At 44.8% G+C, this 18,576-nt stretch overlaps 4 protein-coding genes across 4 annotated transcripts; 3 read left to right on the plus strand and 1 right to left on the minus strand.

Annotated features, from left to right (window-relative positions):
- PtA15_8A4 (uncharacterized protein) lies at positions 1-546 on the plus strand (the record flags this gene model as incomplete). Its single annotated transcript, XM_053171937.1, has 2 exons — positions 1-261; positions 325-546. The coding sequence occupies 2 exons, from the start codon at positions 1-3 to the stop codon at positions 544-546; spliced, it is 483 nt and encodes a 160-aa protein (XP_053022658.1).
- Positions 547-6,608: 6,062 nt separating this feature from the next.
- On the plus strand, positions 6,609-11,362 carry PtA15_8A5 (uncharacterized protein; the record flags this gene model as incomplete). Its single annotated transcript, XM_053172046.1, has 6 exons — positions 6,609-6,683; positions 6,788-9,514; positions 9,604-9,823; positions 9,902-10,944; positions 11,019-11,093; positions 11,159-11,362. The coding sequence occupies 6 exons, from the start codon at positions 6,609-6,611 to the stop codon at positions 11,360-11,362; spliced, it is 4,344 nt and encodes a 1,447-aa protein (XP_053022659.1).
- A 691-nt stretch (positions 11,363-12,053) lies between these two features.
- On the minus strand, positions 12,054-15,078 carry PtA15_8A6 (uncharacterized protein; the record flags this gene model as incomplete). Its single annotated transcript, XM_053172156.1, has 10 exons — positions 12,054-12,522; positions 12,627-12,919; positions 13,012-13,369; positions 13,449-13,662; positions 13,749-13,963; positions 14,056-14,420; positions 14,489-14,566; positions 14,668-14,739; positions 14,848-14,919; positions 15,016-15,078. The coding sequence occupies 10 exons, from the start codon at positions 15,076-15,078 to the stop codon at positions 12,054-12,056; spliced, it is 2,199 nt and encodes a 732-aa protein (XP_053022660.1).
- Positions 15,079-15,183: 105 nt separating this feature from the next.
- Positions 15,184-16,808, plus strand: PtA15_8A7 (uncharacterized protein; the record flags this gene model as incomplete). The annotated part of the gene is made up of 5 exons (XM_053172251.1): positions 15,184-15,266; positions 15,317-15,479; positions 15,547-15,843; positions 15,930-16,481; positions 16,608-16,808. The coding sequence occupies 5 exons, from the start codon at positions 15,184-15,186 to the stop codon at positions 16,806-16,808; spliced, it is 1,296 nt and encodes a 431-aa protein (XP_053022661.1).
- Between the last annotated feature and the right edge of the window lie 1,768 nt (positions 16,809-18,576).

Consider the following 18,576-nt stretch of genomic DNA (forward strand, 5'->3'; position numbering starts at 1 on the left):
ATGTTCCCCGTCCCCCTGGCTCCGACCTCGGCATCAGTACCACCAAATCAAATCTCAGTAGTACCACCGAATCCAATCTCAGCAGTACCGTTGAATCCAATTTCAGTTCCGAAAGATTTGGGTTCCGAAGTCACATCAGTACCGCCGCCAAATCCAACCAAAGATTCAGTTTTTGAAATCGCAGCCTCCCTCACCAACAAGAAAGAATCCCTACCAGATCTACCCGAGCCGCTGTTGTTTGCCCTCATTAAAGAGACTGGCGTGAGTCTTCCAGCAAAAAAAACTACCGATCAAACTAGCTCAAATGCTCTCACTTCCCCCCAGCCTCCATCTAGTGAAGAATCTTGTGCAAAATCTCAAAAGTATTATATTCCAGCGGAACAAAGTGAGAAAGCTTGGATCGATCATACTCCAGCATTCAAACCTACCAAATCCGCTCCCACTCATAATCCAGCAATCGAACCTACCACATCCGCTCCCAGCTCAGGAACACCAACGTTGATCAGAGATCCGAAGAGTTACAACTATACGCCAGGAGGTATGTAAAGTTTTCTTGGCTTTGCTTTTTGGTAAATAAATTCAAAGTTTTTGGGTTCTGCATTTAGAACCACTGGAACCGCCTCCGAGTGCATGTTTCTTATTGATGGACGACCTGGTTCTTTTCTGTCAAGAATGGGCTAAAACCCACGGATACGCAGTGGCGAAGATCAACTCAGTACGCAATAAAAATGTATATCTAGGCTGCGATCAATCAGGAAAATATCGTGGCTTGACATCAAATCCGTCTGGACGAAAGACCTCCTCCGTGAAGATCGACTGCCCATTTCAACTCCGGGGCACCGTTCCAACAAGTAAGAAGATTCTTGACAAATATTGGACCTTAGATATCCGGTGTGCAACCCACAACCATGATCCGTCACCTGGACCTTGTGCCCATGTGGCTCACAAGCAACTTCTGCCGGATCAAGTCGACGAGATCCGAAAGCTCTCAAAGGCCAAACTCAAACCTGCGCAAATCATCCTCCAACTCCGAACATCCAATGAGCAAACCCTTGCAACAAACAAGACAATCTCAAACGCTTTGCAGAAGATTCGCCGGGAGGAATTAGGTGGTAGGACGCCAATGGAAGCCATGCTGACCATCTTGAAGGAGATGAATTGGGCGTGGGAAGTCAAAGTAAATGCTACCGGAGCTGTCCAAAACCTGTTTTTTGCGCACCCGGGATCGATTCACCTTGCCAGAATCAACCATCACGTAGCGCTGTTAGACGCCACATACAAGACAAATTACTACAACATCCCCCTCTTACATATCATCGGGCAGGTTGCGACAAATCGATCGTTCTCTATTGGCTTCTGCTTCTTGACTTTTGAAGACAAAGAGAACTATCTGTGGGCCGTCCAAGCTCTCAAGAAGCTTGTCTGGCGGCCAGAACGCACTCCAAATGTTTTTATTACCGATTGAGATGATGCTTTACGTCAAGCAATTGAGACTGTTTTCCCTGAAGCTAGAGCCAACCTATGTACATGGCACATCAACAAGAACATCACAACTCACTGTAACAAGTACTTTCCTGCTGGCGACAAGAAAGAAAAAAACAAAAAGAAGATTGAAAACCCGTGGGACCAGTTTATGAATCTTTGGAATCAAGTCACCTACTCTAAATCAGCCAAGCTATACACGGAACAATACAACAACTTGAAGAGCTTCTTAGCAACTCGCCCAGCAGCCCTAGAGTATCTAGAAAAGTGGATTATTCCACACAAAGAGAGGTTTGTTGTGGCCTGGGCTTGCACGTATCCACACCTCCGCAATCTCAACACATCTTGGGTTGAGTCTGGTCACGCGTACCTCAAAAAATTCGTCACAAGCTTGACGGGCGATCTGCTTTCGGTTTTTGAGTTGTTATCACTGGCAGTTGATTCTCAGATCAAGAAGGTTCACAAAACTGTTGGGAAAGACACCATCAAGACTCTCGTAGACATCCCGCTACTTGGTAAGATCTCAAGTTTTGCGATCCAGGAATTTCTGGAACAGTTTGATTGCTTGAAAAACCTGGACCCGACCAAACCGTGTTCTGGAACTCTTACAAACGGGATTGGAATACCGTGTGCTCACAAGATTTCCGATATCTTGGAAGATGGAAGGACTTTGATGCCAGATGATTTCCACCATCAATGGCAATTGCAGTACAATCCCGAGTTTGATGTGAGTACTTGCCTTGTGATTTCTCTTTGATTTCTCTTAATGTAATTTGAGATCTAACTTCAATTGATATTATGTCGGTGCTGTAGAAAACTGATGAAATCGAACTTGACCTTGACGCGGAGGTTAAGAAGCTCACTTTGGCCCTTGCCAACAAGCCTCCCAGGAGACTAGGAGAAATCTTTGATCAAATACACCAATTATTAGCCGGAACTCATGTCACTGTCCCCATCCAAGCCCCAGGAGTCAAGAAAAAGCCAAAAGGTTGGCCGAAAACTAAGAAGGGATCAGCAAAATTGAGCAAGAGAGATCCTTCAGCCTTCGAGATTGTAGAAGCGGAACTCGAATCAAGGGCCAAAAAAATGCAAATGCCAAAGAAGCGAGCGTCCAAACCTTGTAAACAGCCGAAACGAACTTCAAAGCGAATCAAGCACGACACCCTCAAAGATTCCAATCCAGATAGCTCCCAAGAAGACGTTGAAGACAGCAACTCAGATGCTTACAAAACTAAAGACGATTTAACAAGTGGCTCTTCCAAATCTGACGATCAGAGCAAGACATCTGAAGATGAAGATAAATCAAACCCAATTGCGCCGTTAAATGAGGACAAACCCGAGTCCATCCCTCCAAACAAGACACCCAATGCGCAAGAAAAAGCTGTAGAACCCAATAATGTTTGCTTACAGGTAGGATTTCCAAATCTTTATGTATGAATTCTTGTACATTCTTATGAATTTTATCTTACTTTTTATAGGCATATCTCCTCAAGCAGATTCCAGAGCACCTCCGAACGTATGTGAAGGATATTTTTGACCCAGAAGGTGACGGTAACTGTGGCTTTCATTGCATTTCGAAGGCCCTTGGTTACGACAGCAAGGACGGATGGCGCTGTGTCAGGAAAGAAATGGTTGACGAGATTGATGCCAACAAATCAATATATTCAAAACTACTCGGTGGCGCAGACAAACTAAACCGGATTGTTGAATCACTCACAGTGACATCAGACTCAATCACAGCCATGAAATGGCTCAATAAGTTGGAACACAGGCAACTTCTTGCAAACACTTACAATCGGCCGATTATTTTCTTATCGCTTGTTTCATCCAGCAGTTTCCTCCCTCTACGAAAGGGCCCCTCCGGAGATCCTACTCATTCTGAGCCAATTTATCTGGTCCACGTGAATGGGAATCACTGGGTTTTGGCGACTGTCCAGGGTATCAATGGGGTCAAACCCATTGCTCCCCCCATTCTGGCGAAGAAGCATACTTTAAAAGGTGGTAGAGCCTGGCTGAATTTCTTACAAAAGGGGCTGGATCTATACAAACAGGGTTTGAATGGCTAGATCTGTTTATTTTCATGTTTATCTGTTTATTTTCATGTTTCTCTTTTTTATTCACTTTTTTGAAGTGCACACACTTCAAGGATAATTAAATTTCCCAAAAAAAATACTCAAAGTTTGAGGTTGGGAAAATCATTGAAAAAAATCACTCTGTACTGAAAAAAAATGCAAACTGAGCGTGCTCAGCCAAAAAAATAAAAATGTGTCAGACTGAGTAAAAAACAATGGGGCACATTTTTGGGTTGATTTGTTGGACGGGCCTGCACAAGGCCCGCATGGGCCCCTAACAGGCCCGTTGGGCCCATTGAAAAAGTAGTATTTGTTTGGAATTCCCATGCTCTGCTAAAATGTGAAATGGGTTGAAATGAATGAAAAATGAGGGGGTACATTTTTGGGGAGATGTTTTGGACGGGCCTGAATAAGGCCCACATGGCCCCCACAAAGCCCACTGGGCCCATTGAAAGAGTAGCCTTGGTCAAAAATGCCTATGCTCAGCTAAGAAACAAAAATGTGTCAACCTGAGTAAAAAACATGGGGCCACACTTTTCGGGAGGGCTTATTGACAGACCTGCATCAGGCCCGTCGAGGACCACCCAAAGCTGGTTCGGCCAACCCAGAAGTAGTATTGCTTAAGAATGCCCATATGATGTTTGAGAACAGCACCAATTGACCACTAATCAACAGAAGATATTCAAGGGCTTCTGACATCTGTGTAACATTTGTGCACTCACAGAATGTATGTCCAGGCCCTTTCCTTCCCTTGGAAATCTGTTGGCCCATACGGGCCTGATGCAGGCCCGTCCAAAAAGCCTCCCCAACAATCTGCCCCTAGGGTTTTTACTCAGTCTGACACATTTTTATTTCTTAGCTGGGCATATGCTTTCTTAACCAGGGCTACTCTTTCAATGGGCCCAGTGGGCTTTGTGGGGCCCATGTGGGCCTCATTCAGGCCCGTGCAAAAAATCTCCCCAAAAATGTACCCCCATGTTTTTTGTTCAGTTTGACCCATTTCACATTTTAGCAGAGCATTGAAATTCCAAACAATTACTACTTTTTCAATGGGCCCAAAGGGCCTGTTAGGGGCCCATGCGGGCCTTGTGCAGGGCCTTCCAACAAATCACCCTAAAAATGTGCCCCATTGTTTTTTACTCAGTCTGACACATTTTTATTTTTTTGGCTGAGCACGCTCAGTTCACATTTTTTTTCAGTACAGAGTGATTTTTTTCAATGATTTTCCCAACCTCAAACTTTGAGTATTTTTTTTGGGAAATTTAATTATCCTTGAAGTGACAGTGCTAGTCACTCCAAAAAAAACTGTTTTCAAGCGCAAAAAACGTTTTTGGAGTGCTCATTGGTCCATACTCCAAATAATTTGGAGTGGGTGGCACCTCACTCCAAAAATTTGCATCTTGGTGTGCACAGAAATAAATTCTTGGAGTGCACCTTGGCTTACTCCAATAATCTTGGAGTGTGGCAGTCCTCACTCCAAGAAATATTGGAGTGAACCGCTGGACACTCCAAACTGGACTGTTTTTTGGAGTGAACTGTCTTCCACTCCAAATTTATTGGAGTGGTTATGATTCCACGCCTTTTTTGGCGTGCATCTGGGAATCTCTTGGCGTGCCTAAAGCCGGGCCCTATGGAAAACATCATTCTTTGGCCTGATGATTTGAAATTGAACTGTCAAGCTTTATGACAGCTTGCTTACAAGAGATTATCCTAAAATAATGGGGTTTAAAGTATGTAAGGGGAGTGTGTTTTAAAGATTACGCTGTGTATTATGATGCTGCAGAACGTGGCCTTATAAAACTTGTTCAGAAACACCTTAAAACCTGCCCTCAACTTAAGAAGATTTCAATTGTGAACCCCCCTAAACATACTTTTCAACTATTTTCAGCAACTGGCTGAAAGTAATGAGAACATTTCAGGGCTTTCCCATTATAGATTTTTTTATAAGAGAGGCTTGAGAGGTAGTAACGTGAGATTTGATAATTATTTGGTTTGCAGCTTTTGCCCCCTTTTTACAAGGAATTGGATAGAGACACCTCACCTACCTAGTAATTATAGGTTTGTCTCAGCACTATTTCTATTTTTTTGTTTATCTTTCATCCTTTTGTGAAATATATCTCTCTATCTGCTCTTCAACCAGTCGCGGACCCCTAACTTAGCTAATTCCCTCCTCAGGGGAGCAAAGCAACCTCCAAAGGAGGGACTTACGCGCTATTTCTACCCTGCGGGCTGAGAGAATTTCAACTTTTGGTGGGCACTTTTTTATAATCTACATAGCACATGGGTCTCTGGACCAAATTCCTTCTAGTTTTCATTTCTGGGACCACCCAAGCTGTCCCCATCTATGTACTATTTCCATCTCCCCCCATCCCTTTTCTTTGATCTGCAATACCCTTTGTAATATCATTAGTTTTGGGTCCTGCACAGTGCAAGATGTGTAATGAAGGATGAAGTAGACATGATGGTGGTCATAAAAAAGTAATTTAAGTGCCACTCAAGGCTTTGAAAAATTTGAAAAATATGTAGGAATATTCTCCATGGTCTTCTGCATCTTTTGTTCCCCCAACACCTAATCACCCAATGAGAATTGGTGCTGCTACAAAACATCAAAAAACAGCATTTATGAAATTCTCTCACGCCACAAGGTCGACATAGCGCATAAGTCCCTCCTTCGGAGGGTCCCTGCGGGACGGCGTCCCCCCTCCACAAAGAGAGGGTCTTAGTTAAGTCAGCGCGGACCCTAAAGATTGTCTCCGCTTCCTTATAGAAACTAGGGCCCACGGTGGAAATGCTCTTAGGCACATTCCAGTCCATGTCACAGTGACCCTCTTCCGGTGGCTGGCATGTCACCTGCTTATTCCTGTGACAGCCTACAGTCCAGTTGCACCACCATGATCAAGTGATTCAAGCCTGGCCGCTCCTCAGCCCCATTCAACTTCAACCAACCACTCAAACCAGCAGTCATTCAGCAGCAGCAACCTCATCAATCAGAAGCCAATCATGAGGAAGAAAAAAACATCTGTTTCATCAAGCCCTCAGCTCGGACAATGTGCCATGTACGATCGTTGCGGAAAGAAAGGCGTTTTTGGTCAAGAGTTACCATGTCCAGATAATCAACCCGCTCGAAAGGTAAGCTTGACTCTTCGTTCGCTCGAGGCTCACATCTGTTTTTTGTCTGAATTCTTTTGCTCATATATGTTGTCTGTCTGAATAATATATTTCTGCCGTGCTAGACTACACCCGATCTTAAGTCAGCACTCACTCGAATTTGTGGTAGTCAATTCTCAAGCTTGGAGACGGCTTGTTGTACGAAAGATCAACTCGAAGAACTCTCTCAATCGCTCTCCCAAGCAGAACCTCTGATATCGTCTTGCCCGGCCTGTCGCAACAATTTCCGCCAGTTTTACTGTCACTTTACCTGCTCACCCAATCAAGCCACTTTCCTCAACGTAACATCTACTCAAACTGTTAAAAACTCGAAGACTGGAGAGCTTAACCCTGCCGTCAAAGCTGTTGATTTTTGGGTAGACCCCCGATTCGGTGGCGCGTTTTTTGATAGCTGCAAGGAAGTCAAGTTTGGGGCTACTAATGGTTACGTCATGGATCTCATTGGCGGTGGCGCTAAGACTTGGACTAAATTTCTGCAATATATGGGTGATGAAAAGCCCGGACTAGGTAGTCCGTTTCAAATCAACTTTCCAACCCGCTCCGCGCCCAACTATCAACACGATTCTCTTCAACCTCTCTTGAAAATAGACACCAGCTCAACAACTGCAACAGTTCCGATCAATTCAACTCTCACCCCTCTCAACGCTGATGCTTTTAGATGTGACTCGACCGCCCTAGATGCTCGTTGCGCTTGTTCAGATTGCTCGGCCGTATGCGCCTCTCTTCCACCTCCACCGCCCTTATTCATTCCATCCACTCCTTCAGATAGCTGTCACGTCGGTCAGTTAAAGTGCGGGGACTTCTTCTGGATATTCATCTACTCCCTGGCTCTATCGGGTGCGCTAATTTTTACGACATGGAAAGAAGTTATGAGACGCCGGAAAATTCACTTGGCCACCGGCCGGAATGGCGGAAATTATGGCGGATACGAAACACCCAGCGGATACGAACGTGTTAGCATGCATGACCCTTTAGCCCCTAGTGGCTCAGAATTATCCGATTCACCCGAGAGCGAACATGAAGACTCAGATCATCCGGGTCAAGCAGTAAACCCACTGATTGGGGCCTCGTCGATGGCAGACGCTGAGGGGCCAGTGGCTTCTCGCTCCGTTACCTCACTGTCGCCCACCAACCATTCGTTCTTTGCCCACCATCGACTAACCCGAGGCTCTTCGTTAATGACGGACGCAGATACACGACTCCTCGGCATCCAACATCAACCTCGATCATACCCATTGAATGTCTTTCTTAGTCGGGTCTTTTATCGTATCGGATACGCCTGTTCTTCAAAGCCTTATCTGACGATCACGATAGCCTTTCTTCTTTGCGGGTTCTTGAATCTGGGCTGGTCAAAGTTCGAAGTTGAAAAGGATCCTGTTAAATTGTGGGCCGCTTCCGGAAGTCAAAGTGTTGCTCACAAAGCCGATTTCGAAAACCGATTTGGCCCGTTTTACCGCACTGAGCAGATCTTCCTCTCTTCCATCCTACCCGACCAACCCGTGTTAAACTACGAACGACTGAAGTGGATGGCTGATTTGGAGCAGGGCATTCGGAATTTGAAATCCAATTCAGGTCTCACTTTGGCTTCGGTCTGTCTGGCACCCACCGCAACATCTCATCCTCCCAAATCAACCTCTGATTGCGTTGTAGAATCGATTATGGGATACTTTGGTAACTCCCTTAAGGGAATCGACGAAAATAACTGGTCAGAAAGGTTGAATGAATGCGCGAGCGCTCCAGCTAGTTGCTTACCTCCCTTTGGCTCCCCGCTGAATCCCAAGATGATTCTCGGTGGCCTCAAAACCTCTAACGACACAACCTCCACGGAAGTAGATGCGAGCGGCGCCAAAGCCGCCATTATCACGTATGTAGTGAATAACTACTTGGAATCTGACAAGCTGGAACAAGTTAGGGAATGGGAAACGTCATTGAAAACCTACTTGGAAGAAGTTACCGCTGGAAAGTCCAAGCAAATCAAAGATCCTCGAAGAATTGGAATGAACATGGCTTGGTCGACAGAAATCTCTCTGGAGGGCGAAATCAATAAGTCCACAAACACCGATTTCCCAATCGTGATTTTGAGTTATTTGGCCATGTTTCTTTACGTAGCCATTAACCTCGGTGGCAGTGGGATCGTCATTCTATCCGCAATCTTCCGTGGGATCCTGGCACTGGCCAAGGTATTGATTCACCAGGTTTACCAACCTCCGGGAAACGACCCTAACTCGGTGTTTCCGACAGCGCATCATGCTCGATCTACTTCACTCACACGTCAATTATTAGTCGAGTCAAAATTCAGCCTTGCTCTATGGAGTATATTGATCGTTCTCCTGTCGGTGTCCACGTCTGTTGGCTTATTCTCGCTGCTTGGCATCAAAATCACATTGATCATTGCGGAAGTGATACCCTTTCTTGTATTAGCTATCGGGGTCGACAACGTCTTTATTTTGGCTAATGAAGTCTCACGACAAAACTCCAAGGCTTACGCCTCTCTTGCTCGTGGGGGGCTGGGCTTCAGTGGAATGGAAGGCCTTTTGGTAAATGAAGACGAAGATGACGTGGAGGGCTTGCCCGCAGTCGAGATTCGTATCGCGCGAGCTACCAGTCGCATGGGGCCATCCGTTCTACTCAGCGCATCTTGTGAAGCCTTGGCCTTCGCTCTCGGAGCAATCGTTGGGATGCCGGCCGTCCGAAACTTTGCGATCTACGCCGCTGGTGCTGTAATCATCAACACGCTTCTTCAAATGACTGTCTTTATCAGCGCAATGGCAATTGATCTGCACAGGATAGAGGTGATATCTACTTTTTGATTGATTTATTCGCTGCAGAATTTGCTGGCAAATTTATTGACTTCGAAATTGTCTTTCCTCTGCAAACACAGCATAATAAAGTAGATTGTCTTCCTTGTGTTCATATAGCGACGTCGACTTCTTTTTCCGACCTGGCGACCGCATCGGGAGAAGGCGACTTGGCCCGCTTCTTCCGCACAATATACATGCCATTTTTGATGAAAAGAAAAATTAAAATCTTGGTGCTCAGTGTTTTTTCAGGCATCTTTGTCTTTTCAGCACTTTGTTCCAAAAGAATAGGGCTTGGACTAGGTAAGCAGTTTTGCTCTACCCGTGATTGCTAAGTTCAACTCCCAGATTTTGATCTTTGTATTGCGTGATTTCCTTCAGACCAGCGACTGGCGTTGCCCCGAGATTCACATTTGGTACATTACTTCAACGCCCTCGATGAATTCTTCGAGATTGGTCCCCCAGTTTACTTTGTGGCTCAGAATGTCGACCCGACTACTCGAGACGGCCAGCAAACCCTTTGTGGTCGCTTTTCTACTTGCCAGGCCCTATCCATGGCCAACGTCTTGGAAGCAGAGCGGAAACGACCGGAATCCTCTTTCATAGCTCAGCCATCGGCGGTATGGATTGATGACTTCCTTCACTGGCTCAATCCAACTCTCGAATCTTGTTGCAGGGTTAAAAAAGCAGATCCAGAGGTATTCTGTACCGACAGCGATCGAGACAGGGAATGTCGGCCATGTTTTCAAGGCAAACAACCCCCCTGGAATATCACCATGACTGGCTTGCCTGAGGGGCACGATTTTATGAAGTATCTTGGACACTGGTTAGACTTCCCTACCACGGATGCGTGTCCACTCGGAGGCAAGGCATCATATTACAACTCCATCGACCTTTCAAAAAATAATGATAGTGTGATGGCTTCTCACTTTCGGACATACCACACTCCCTTGAAGCAACAGTCAGACTATATCAACGCAATGACTTCTGCTATCAGGATCTCAGAAGACTTGTCCAAACGAACCGGAGGAAAGGTTTATCCATACTCGATCTTTTATGTGTTTTTCGAACAATACAGCCGGATCATGACCACCTCTAAGGAAGTCATTTTACTTGCTCTCTCAGCCGTCTTCATCATTTCAAGCATTCTATTGGGATCCTGGCAAACTGGAGGGATAATGTGCATCACGGTCTTCATGATCATTGCCAACATGACCGGCGGAATGGCCGTCTGGAAAGTCGACCTGAATGCGATCAGCTTAGTTAACTTGGTCATCGGGGTCGGGATCGGGGTCGAATTCTGCTCTCACATTGTCAGAGCTTTCACTGGTGCTAACGGTGGTGGATTGCCTAAAAGACATCATCTAGCTCAACGCGATAGGGACGAGAGGATCACGATTGCCATGAGCGAAGTGGGATCATCTGTCAGTCTTGTCCCATCTATTGCCCCACATCAAATAGTTTTTTTTTTCGCTTACACCATTCACTCTTCTGGTAGGTCTTTGCTGGAATTTTTTCAACCAAAATCATCGGTATCGCTGTTTTGGGTTTGACAAAATCCAAGTTGTTAGAGGTGAGTCTTTTTGATGCAAAACCAATAGTAGCTTGCTTTTTCTTACTATCTTTTTTTCGAAACAGACATACTTCTTCAGGATGTGGTTAATACTCATAATTTCAGGAGGATTACATGGATTGATACTCTTGCCAGTGATGTTATCGTACTTTGGAGACCAAGGATTTGAACTTGATGATGACCAAGATCTAGGCAATCTAGTTCAGGCTCGATATGAGGTTGAGCAGCAACAGCGAAATAACTTCTTGAATGACGATGATGATGATTAGTACTACCACACAAACAATTCTCTCAACGCCTTACCAGAAAACAAAACCGAAAAAAATGAGAAAATTTCTGAGAATATCTGAAACAATTTTCTTCCTGTTGTAAAACCGTTCTGATTGTATGACATCATTATCTCTTTGACATACATTTCTACTTTGGTACAACCTATTGCATTGTATGGAATTTCCATTTTTCGCGTGCGGTGAGACCTGACTCTCGGATCAAAAATGAAACAAATGATTGAGCAAACAGTTTGACATTGTCATCTGCCAAGCCATCTGAACTGCCTTTTATGTGAGATGTATGTATTGTCTGAGAAGGTCTATGTAGGCCACATTGTTCCGTCCCCCCCCCCCCCCCCCCCCCCCCCAAAAAAAAAAAAAGTAGACTGATGACTCAACATGTATGATAAATAACAACCAAGCAACATCTCATTTTGAGCTTCCTGTCTGAAGGTCCGTTTGGGTGTGGATCAAGTAAGATGAAGCTTATTATGTAATACAAGCATGTATGAACAAAAGTATCAAGATGGTCACAATTCAAATGAGATAATATGTATACATATATATATAGTGAAACAACATTATAACCTATCTTCTCTACCCAATCTCAATGCCTTGATCATCAGCCCGCATCCTGCAATTATCTACAAATTACATCGGTAAATAGAGGTGATAAATAGAACTTAGCATTTCAAATTAAAGAGTAATTGCCGGGATGATGGATCATTCCACTCAAAGGTCGAGGCTCGTCAGTTTGATAGTTATCCTGTTGATGACCAAAGAATCCGGAAGGGTCCAAGCTACTAAGAGCAGCATAAGGATCATCCTGATTGACGATCGGATCTTCATCGACATCCAAGCTACTGCTCCGATAGACCTCTTGGTCGACCGCACCTTCCATTTCGTTGGCTGCTTGATTGGGAAGAGAGGAGGGCGTTGGTTCGACAGTCGAATGCATCGGACTATCCTCGTTTGTCGTTGATTCTCTCGTCACTCTCGCCGGTGCCATCGGTTTAGGAACAGTCATCGTCTCCGGAACCGGCGGCGGCCGTCGAGCCGCAATCTCTATGGATTCTTGATACGACTTCTTAGCTGCTGGGTTCAGAGCGGGCGAGTCACTGAGATATTTTGGTTTGGTATGGCGGATAAAAATCTCAGGACTGAGCAAAATTTGATTGGGTCAGCGAGCTATATTGCATCATTTCACGATAGCCAGACTTCTTAGAACAACCTGTGAAGGGGGAGAGGGAGAGAAAAGACATACCTTCTATGATACACGGAACTGAGTGTCCCGGTTTGTAATAGCAACCGGTCGAGGACGGCGGGATCAAGCGATTCACTCTCGGTTGAAATTGAAGGTTTGTCGGCCATGACGATGTTCTTGGCAGCCGCTGGATTAGTCGATAATAATCTCCAATAGATAAATCCCCGGTCTCTCAAGTCTGGGTTGTCAACTTGCTCGGTTGCCCATTTCAAGATTTTGGGGACCAATTCAGCCCCAGCGGTCGGCCGTTTGAGGAAGAGTTTGATGGTAGCAGTCAAGAGTGCCAATTGAACCTAGAAGATCGAATTGTAGGGAGGTATCGGTCGGGTTGTTCAATCGTCAGTTATTGCCTTGTTATTTGGACTTGGCAGGTAGGCTGACAGACCTCAACAGGTTCCTCCAAGAAAGTGAAAACAAAATCCTCGAGGAGTTCATCGGAATTTTCGATCCGGTCGGCATACTGCCCGATAATCCAAATCATGGAAGCCTTGGCTTCGGGGGTATCCAAAGCATCCAAGTTTTGGCAGAGAGAGCCGATGATACCCTCATATTGATTGGGATATTTCCGAAAGATATCCTTGATGACGACGATCGCTTCTTGGACGACATAGTTGATCTTCGTGGCTACAAGATCTAGAAGCACCGTGATGCAACGATCTGAGGCCAGAGGAATCTTGATTGCTAATCTTCCGATGGATCGAACTGCTTTTCGGACAAAATCTACATCCACTTCCGATGCGTATCTGTGGACGAACAAGGATGACGGCAACTAAATTAGAGAGCTAAAAGTTAATTACTGGGCCAAGGATTCTTTCGACGTACTCTGCGAGCTCAGTGAGAACCTGCTCATAATTGCTATCGCCGGCAAGTCGATAGATAATCTCAAGCTTGGCCAATTTCACGTAGATGGGGTCATTGTATTTGCAGAAAAACACCTTGACCTGATTTTTCAAAACAGCTGGTCTCCGCTGAATAATGAGTAAGATATTCCTCAGAGCGATATATTGAACTTCATAGCCTGAAGAAAGCAGAGTGACTGTACGGTGTAAAAGGTTCCAGAGGATGACAATAAGAAAAATGTGAAATCTCTCTCAATTTTGGAATTCCAGAGTAGGAACTTACTAAGAGAGGCACTGATTCGTTTGCAAAGAGTTTCCATAATTTCTGGATTTGACATGTAGTTCATCAAATAGATCATCACTTTGATTGTTGTTAACACGACAGCACTGTTAGAGTGCTGTAACCTGGCCACCAGACGCTCCGCCAAGATTTCGGCATCGGCTGACTGTTCAGGGACGTAGTACATCAATGCCTCGATGATGTACGTCTGACCCCATCTGACAGTTTAAAAATATTAGTCAATCGGCTTCAGAGACAGCAAAGCTTTTCCCAATCTTGGGAGCTCGAGAACAAAGGGGCATGAACTGACTCGGAGCACTCGTTCAAGGCTGACAGCAATTTATTGGCGATCACCAGATTGAGTCGGAGTTGAATGTTTTCACTCTTTTCTGAAATCTCCGTTAAGGCCGCGACGGCATTCGCAATTACCGTCGGATTAGAATCGGCCAGTAAGTCCCGGAGGTTATTGATGAATTGCTCCTTCTCAACCAACTTCCGATCATGTGTAAAGAGTTTGGCGACACATATTGCGGCTGTTTTCCGGACGTAGGGATCGGCGTCTTTTAAGGCGTGTCGTAAGGGATCTAGGAGGGCTCGGTGGACGGCTGGGACGGAGATGTAAGACATCGTGCGAATAGCAAGAGCCCGAATGAGAGGGTTCCGATCGTGAGAATCCTTAAACAGCCAATTTGATCAACGCCGATTCACCGAGAATGAAGGGTTGGGATTGTAAGAAGGCTTACTGATAGGAAGCCGTCCATGGTAAATTTGACCAAGTCTGGTTTTGATCTGGCGTAGTTTGTCAAGTAAAGGTATACCATCTGTGAAAATTTAAAAACAAGTGAGAGATTAGATCAGTTGCCCTGCTGTTTAAACAGGACTGATTGAACAGACCGATATTATTATTAATGAGCTTCCAAACCTTCTTGATCTCCAAGACTTGGATTCCCATACACTGGACTATATCAGGGAATAGAGGTGCCATGTCGTTGCCCTATCAAATATTGTCGAGCCAAGAGATAACACACGAGGTTGAGTAAGTACTTTCGAAGATATTAACAATAAAGGGCCGTGCCCTGAAGCCGCGAGAAGGAAGACGAACCATGGTCATGTTTGCAACGATCTTCTTGAGCGTGTTCTTCTTCCTTTGGAACCCTTTGTCCTTCTTATCATTCTGTTAGTACATCAACACAATTTCCAAGGATAAAATCAATCAGTAAATTTGAGTATCATCCCAAAATACATCGTAGCAATGAATCTGACTGCTTACCTGAAGTTCTGCTCTGAGTTCTTGGACTTTCCCCCTTGAAAACAGTTTGGCATCCTGTGACATCGTAGTTCGTCCCAAATCCACGCTTCGGTATTTTCTGTCCTGTGGGGTTGGATTTATATATTTAAGTATAATATAAATATATAAGTAGCTGGCTCTGGAATCTGGATGGATTGTTCGAATTGCGGACAACGACTCAGAGTCTTGACTGATCTCGGGGTCCCGGGGATCCCCAAAGCGTGCACCGGGGGGTTGGTCACTTCCACCGTGCAAGTCCACTTGACAAGGAACCAACTCACAGTCAAGAACAAGGCTACGATTGTCATGCGGTCGATCTCAAATGGCTTCCTTCATCAGCTCCAACCCAGCCGGACGTGTGTGTGTCCAATACTCAGCAAGCTCTATCCAGCCATCCCAGCAGCAAATCTACTCAATCCTCTCCGGCAGTATTCAAGACCATCATCGTCCCCTCCCCTGAATCGTCGACTCAGCACGAACTGGACTCGGAATGCGGTCTCGGCTCGATCGAAGAAAGATAGTCGCATTATTAACTCAAGATCATACGTCTCAGCCAGTGGTCATCCGCCCAAACAATCAGAGGAGGCCTTGATGGAAGAACTTCGTAGATTGAGCCATGGTCAAGAAAGCGGCCAACCCATGCTGGGGCCCTTCATGATGCCGAGGGGTAAGGCCCACGAAAAACCGTTGAGGGATGACGAATACCATCACTGGTCTCGTGTCAGTTGGTCTGAACGGATCCGACGGATGTTCAGGATGGGTCGAAACTTACTCATCGTGAGCTTCGGGGGATCTCTAGGAATCCTGGTCGTACGTTAAATGTTTTTTTATATTAAGGAAAAATTTCTAGAAATTAATATCTTGGAAGAACTTCTTTGTCGTGAGGGTTCAATAAGATCTATAGCATCACATCCGAACTGTTCGCGCCTTCATCTACGACCAACCTGATGAACATGACCATCAGAACAATTGAAGAATCGGATCAGTTGAGCAAGATATTAAAATCACCCATCAAATTTCACACATCTCCAACTCCCTCCGGCAATTCGATCAGCAAGCGGAGCAACGGGATTCCTCAGAGTGTCCAACATCAAAGTGGAGTAGTCGAATTAAGATTTTGGGTAGAGAGCTGTAAACCAAGTCTGTTCGAAGGAGATTGGAAGAGTTTGGATTGGTGGAGAAGTTGGATCGGCCCCTTGATTACCTCCGAAATTTATCATCATCCTACCAATCGATCCTCGGACTCAATTTCGAACTCGATCGATTCCCAGCTCTCTGGATCAGACAGCAATTCAACTCGCTGGTGGCCTGGTCTCCTCAAATCTCTCATGCCTAACACTCTCGGTCGATCCTCAAGTTCAGCGAATGAACAAAAGTCATGGACTGCGCGATTTTTCTCAAATCACGGAAGCTTTGAACATGGGGAAGTCGTGGCTCAACTAATCAAAGTTAGGTCTATCCGGTTCAAAATTTATGTTGAAGATTCATGCTTAAGTGATCGGTGATGATTGATGATTTCTTTGTTACTCCGTTCTTTAAACGCCCTGAATCATCATGTCTTCTCGAGTTGATAGGACTCCAATGGACAATGGAAATATAAAAGCTTGGTGATCGATTTCCCAGACTCGCAAAATGTAAAATATCGACTGAATATTGCAAATGAATTAAAGAGGAAAGAGTTATCTAAACTACAAACATCACAAGCAGATGGAGACGAAGATGACTCGAAGCAACCTACCCGTTATCGATTTTGGAATCGGAGAATCAATCTCTGATTGCATTTCGTTTATCAACTAACTATAACCACGCTTTTTTCAGCAAAAAATACCAATGTTACTGTGTTCTGTTTTCTCTTTTGGCAAAATAAAATCCATTTCGAGGATTCAACCTGTGCTCCACCAGAACTTTTGTGAAAACTATCGACATGACCTTGAATGGTTGAGATGGTAATTCTCGCCTCCATCCCCCTTTGTTGATGAATTATGTTAGCACTAGAGTTTAGGGCGGCTGCGCCGCTGCACTTTCAGGGGAACAGTTAGATGATCAGATGAGTTACTGTTGTGATTTGGAGCCCACAAAGCTAAATTACTATGCAAAAATCTGCAATTTTCGGGCTAAATTTCCTTGCAGAAAACTGTAATTTTTGGGACCAAAAAAAAATATGTGGGGGCCCAAGATTAGTCTAACCCACAATATCTGTGGATCCCAGATTTCACAGGAATTCCTCCATCAGTCTCATTATCTGACAATTCCAACTTTTCCAACCCCTTGCCATATGTTCAGTCTGGTGTGTATGGTGTGTGTACACACAAAGGTGATGATGATTGTGAAGGTCATGAGAAGACAAGAGGGAATACATAAAAAACATATTTATGTAGATAGTGGAGGACTTCTGGACAATCTGGGACCCCTTTCCAGACCAGATCTGAGCCTAAAAAATTCCAGATTTTGCAGGGAAATGTAGGCATTAGGACTCTGGGAGCCTCACAGATTGCAGCAGGAAGTCCTACATTGTATCTAAAAAACAAAACTAAAGGCAACCTAAGTAGAAACAGATAATATGCCACTGCCAGATGCAATCTTATATAATCATGAAAAAGAAAGGAGAAGGATAATAAAAAGCAGGTGATCACACCCCTCATCTGAAATAGCAACCACAAAAAAAAGGGCAAGAGATGAAGACAGAAGAGAGAGAGTGTGGTAACAGAGAGAGGCAATAGAGAGAGGAATGGGGAAAGAAAGCCACACACAAACACAGAAAACAGAGACAGTCAATTATAAAGGAAGATGAGGAGTGTGCAATTGAAGGCTCAAGGCCATGAAAGTCTCTCAGATAGAGGAGTGTGGTCTCATCACTCAACCATGTTGTCTCGGAAATAAGACACAATCCTTGTCCTTACAGCCTCCACAGGTCCTTGCAGACAAACATTGAAGTCAGGCTCCGCAACACTGGAAACCTTGAAGACCAGTTCCCAGCTAGGAAAGAAAAAAGGAGCTGGTTGACAGTGGATGACTTCCCGTTGTTGTTTAGAGAGCTCTAGATGCCCCTCTAAATCCTAAATTAAGACAGCTATCAAAAACTCAACCAGTGCACATGAAGTTAATGAACTCTAGGGTTAGGAAAACATTTTCCTTTTGGTCAAAAATTAAGAATTTGGGTTTGTAAATTGAGATCTGGGAGGCTCCCAGACTTGACGAGAAGTCCTCGGCTCCAGTCACTCCACCAAGTCAATCACTGGGCCAAATCCCTTCATTATGGTTTCCCCATTGATAAGTGTCCGGCCTGTTTTGATCTCCTTCTTCACTGTCAACCCTTCATACTTGTCCTCCACCTTGACCTGGACATTCTCCCTCTTGAGGACCAGTTACTCGAAGAGTATGATAGCAAGGCAGATGTTTTCCTTTTTCTTCTGGACGCTTTTCTCAGCAGTTGCGGTGATTAGTTGGGGATGCCAGGAGGGAGAGACCATGTTGAAGGAGGAAAGCGCTTTGGCAACCAAGCATGAAAGAACTGAACAACTGGGACTATCACAGCTCTCTGTA

The sequence above is a fragment of the Puccinia triticina genome, chromosome 8A, assembly GCF_026914185.1.
Source record: "Puccinia triticina chromosome 8A, complete sequence".
In the NCBI taxonomy this organism is placed as follows: Eukaryota; Fungi; Basidiomycota; class Pucciniomycetes; order Pucciniales; family Pucciniaceae; genus Puccinia; species Puccinia triticina.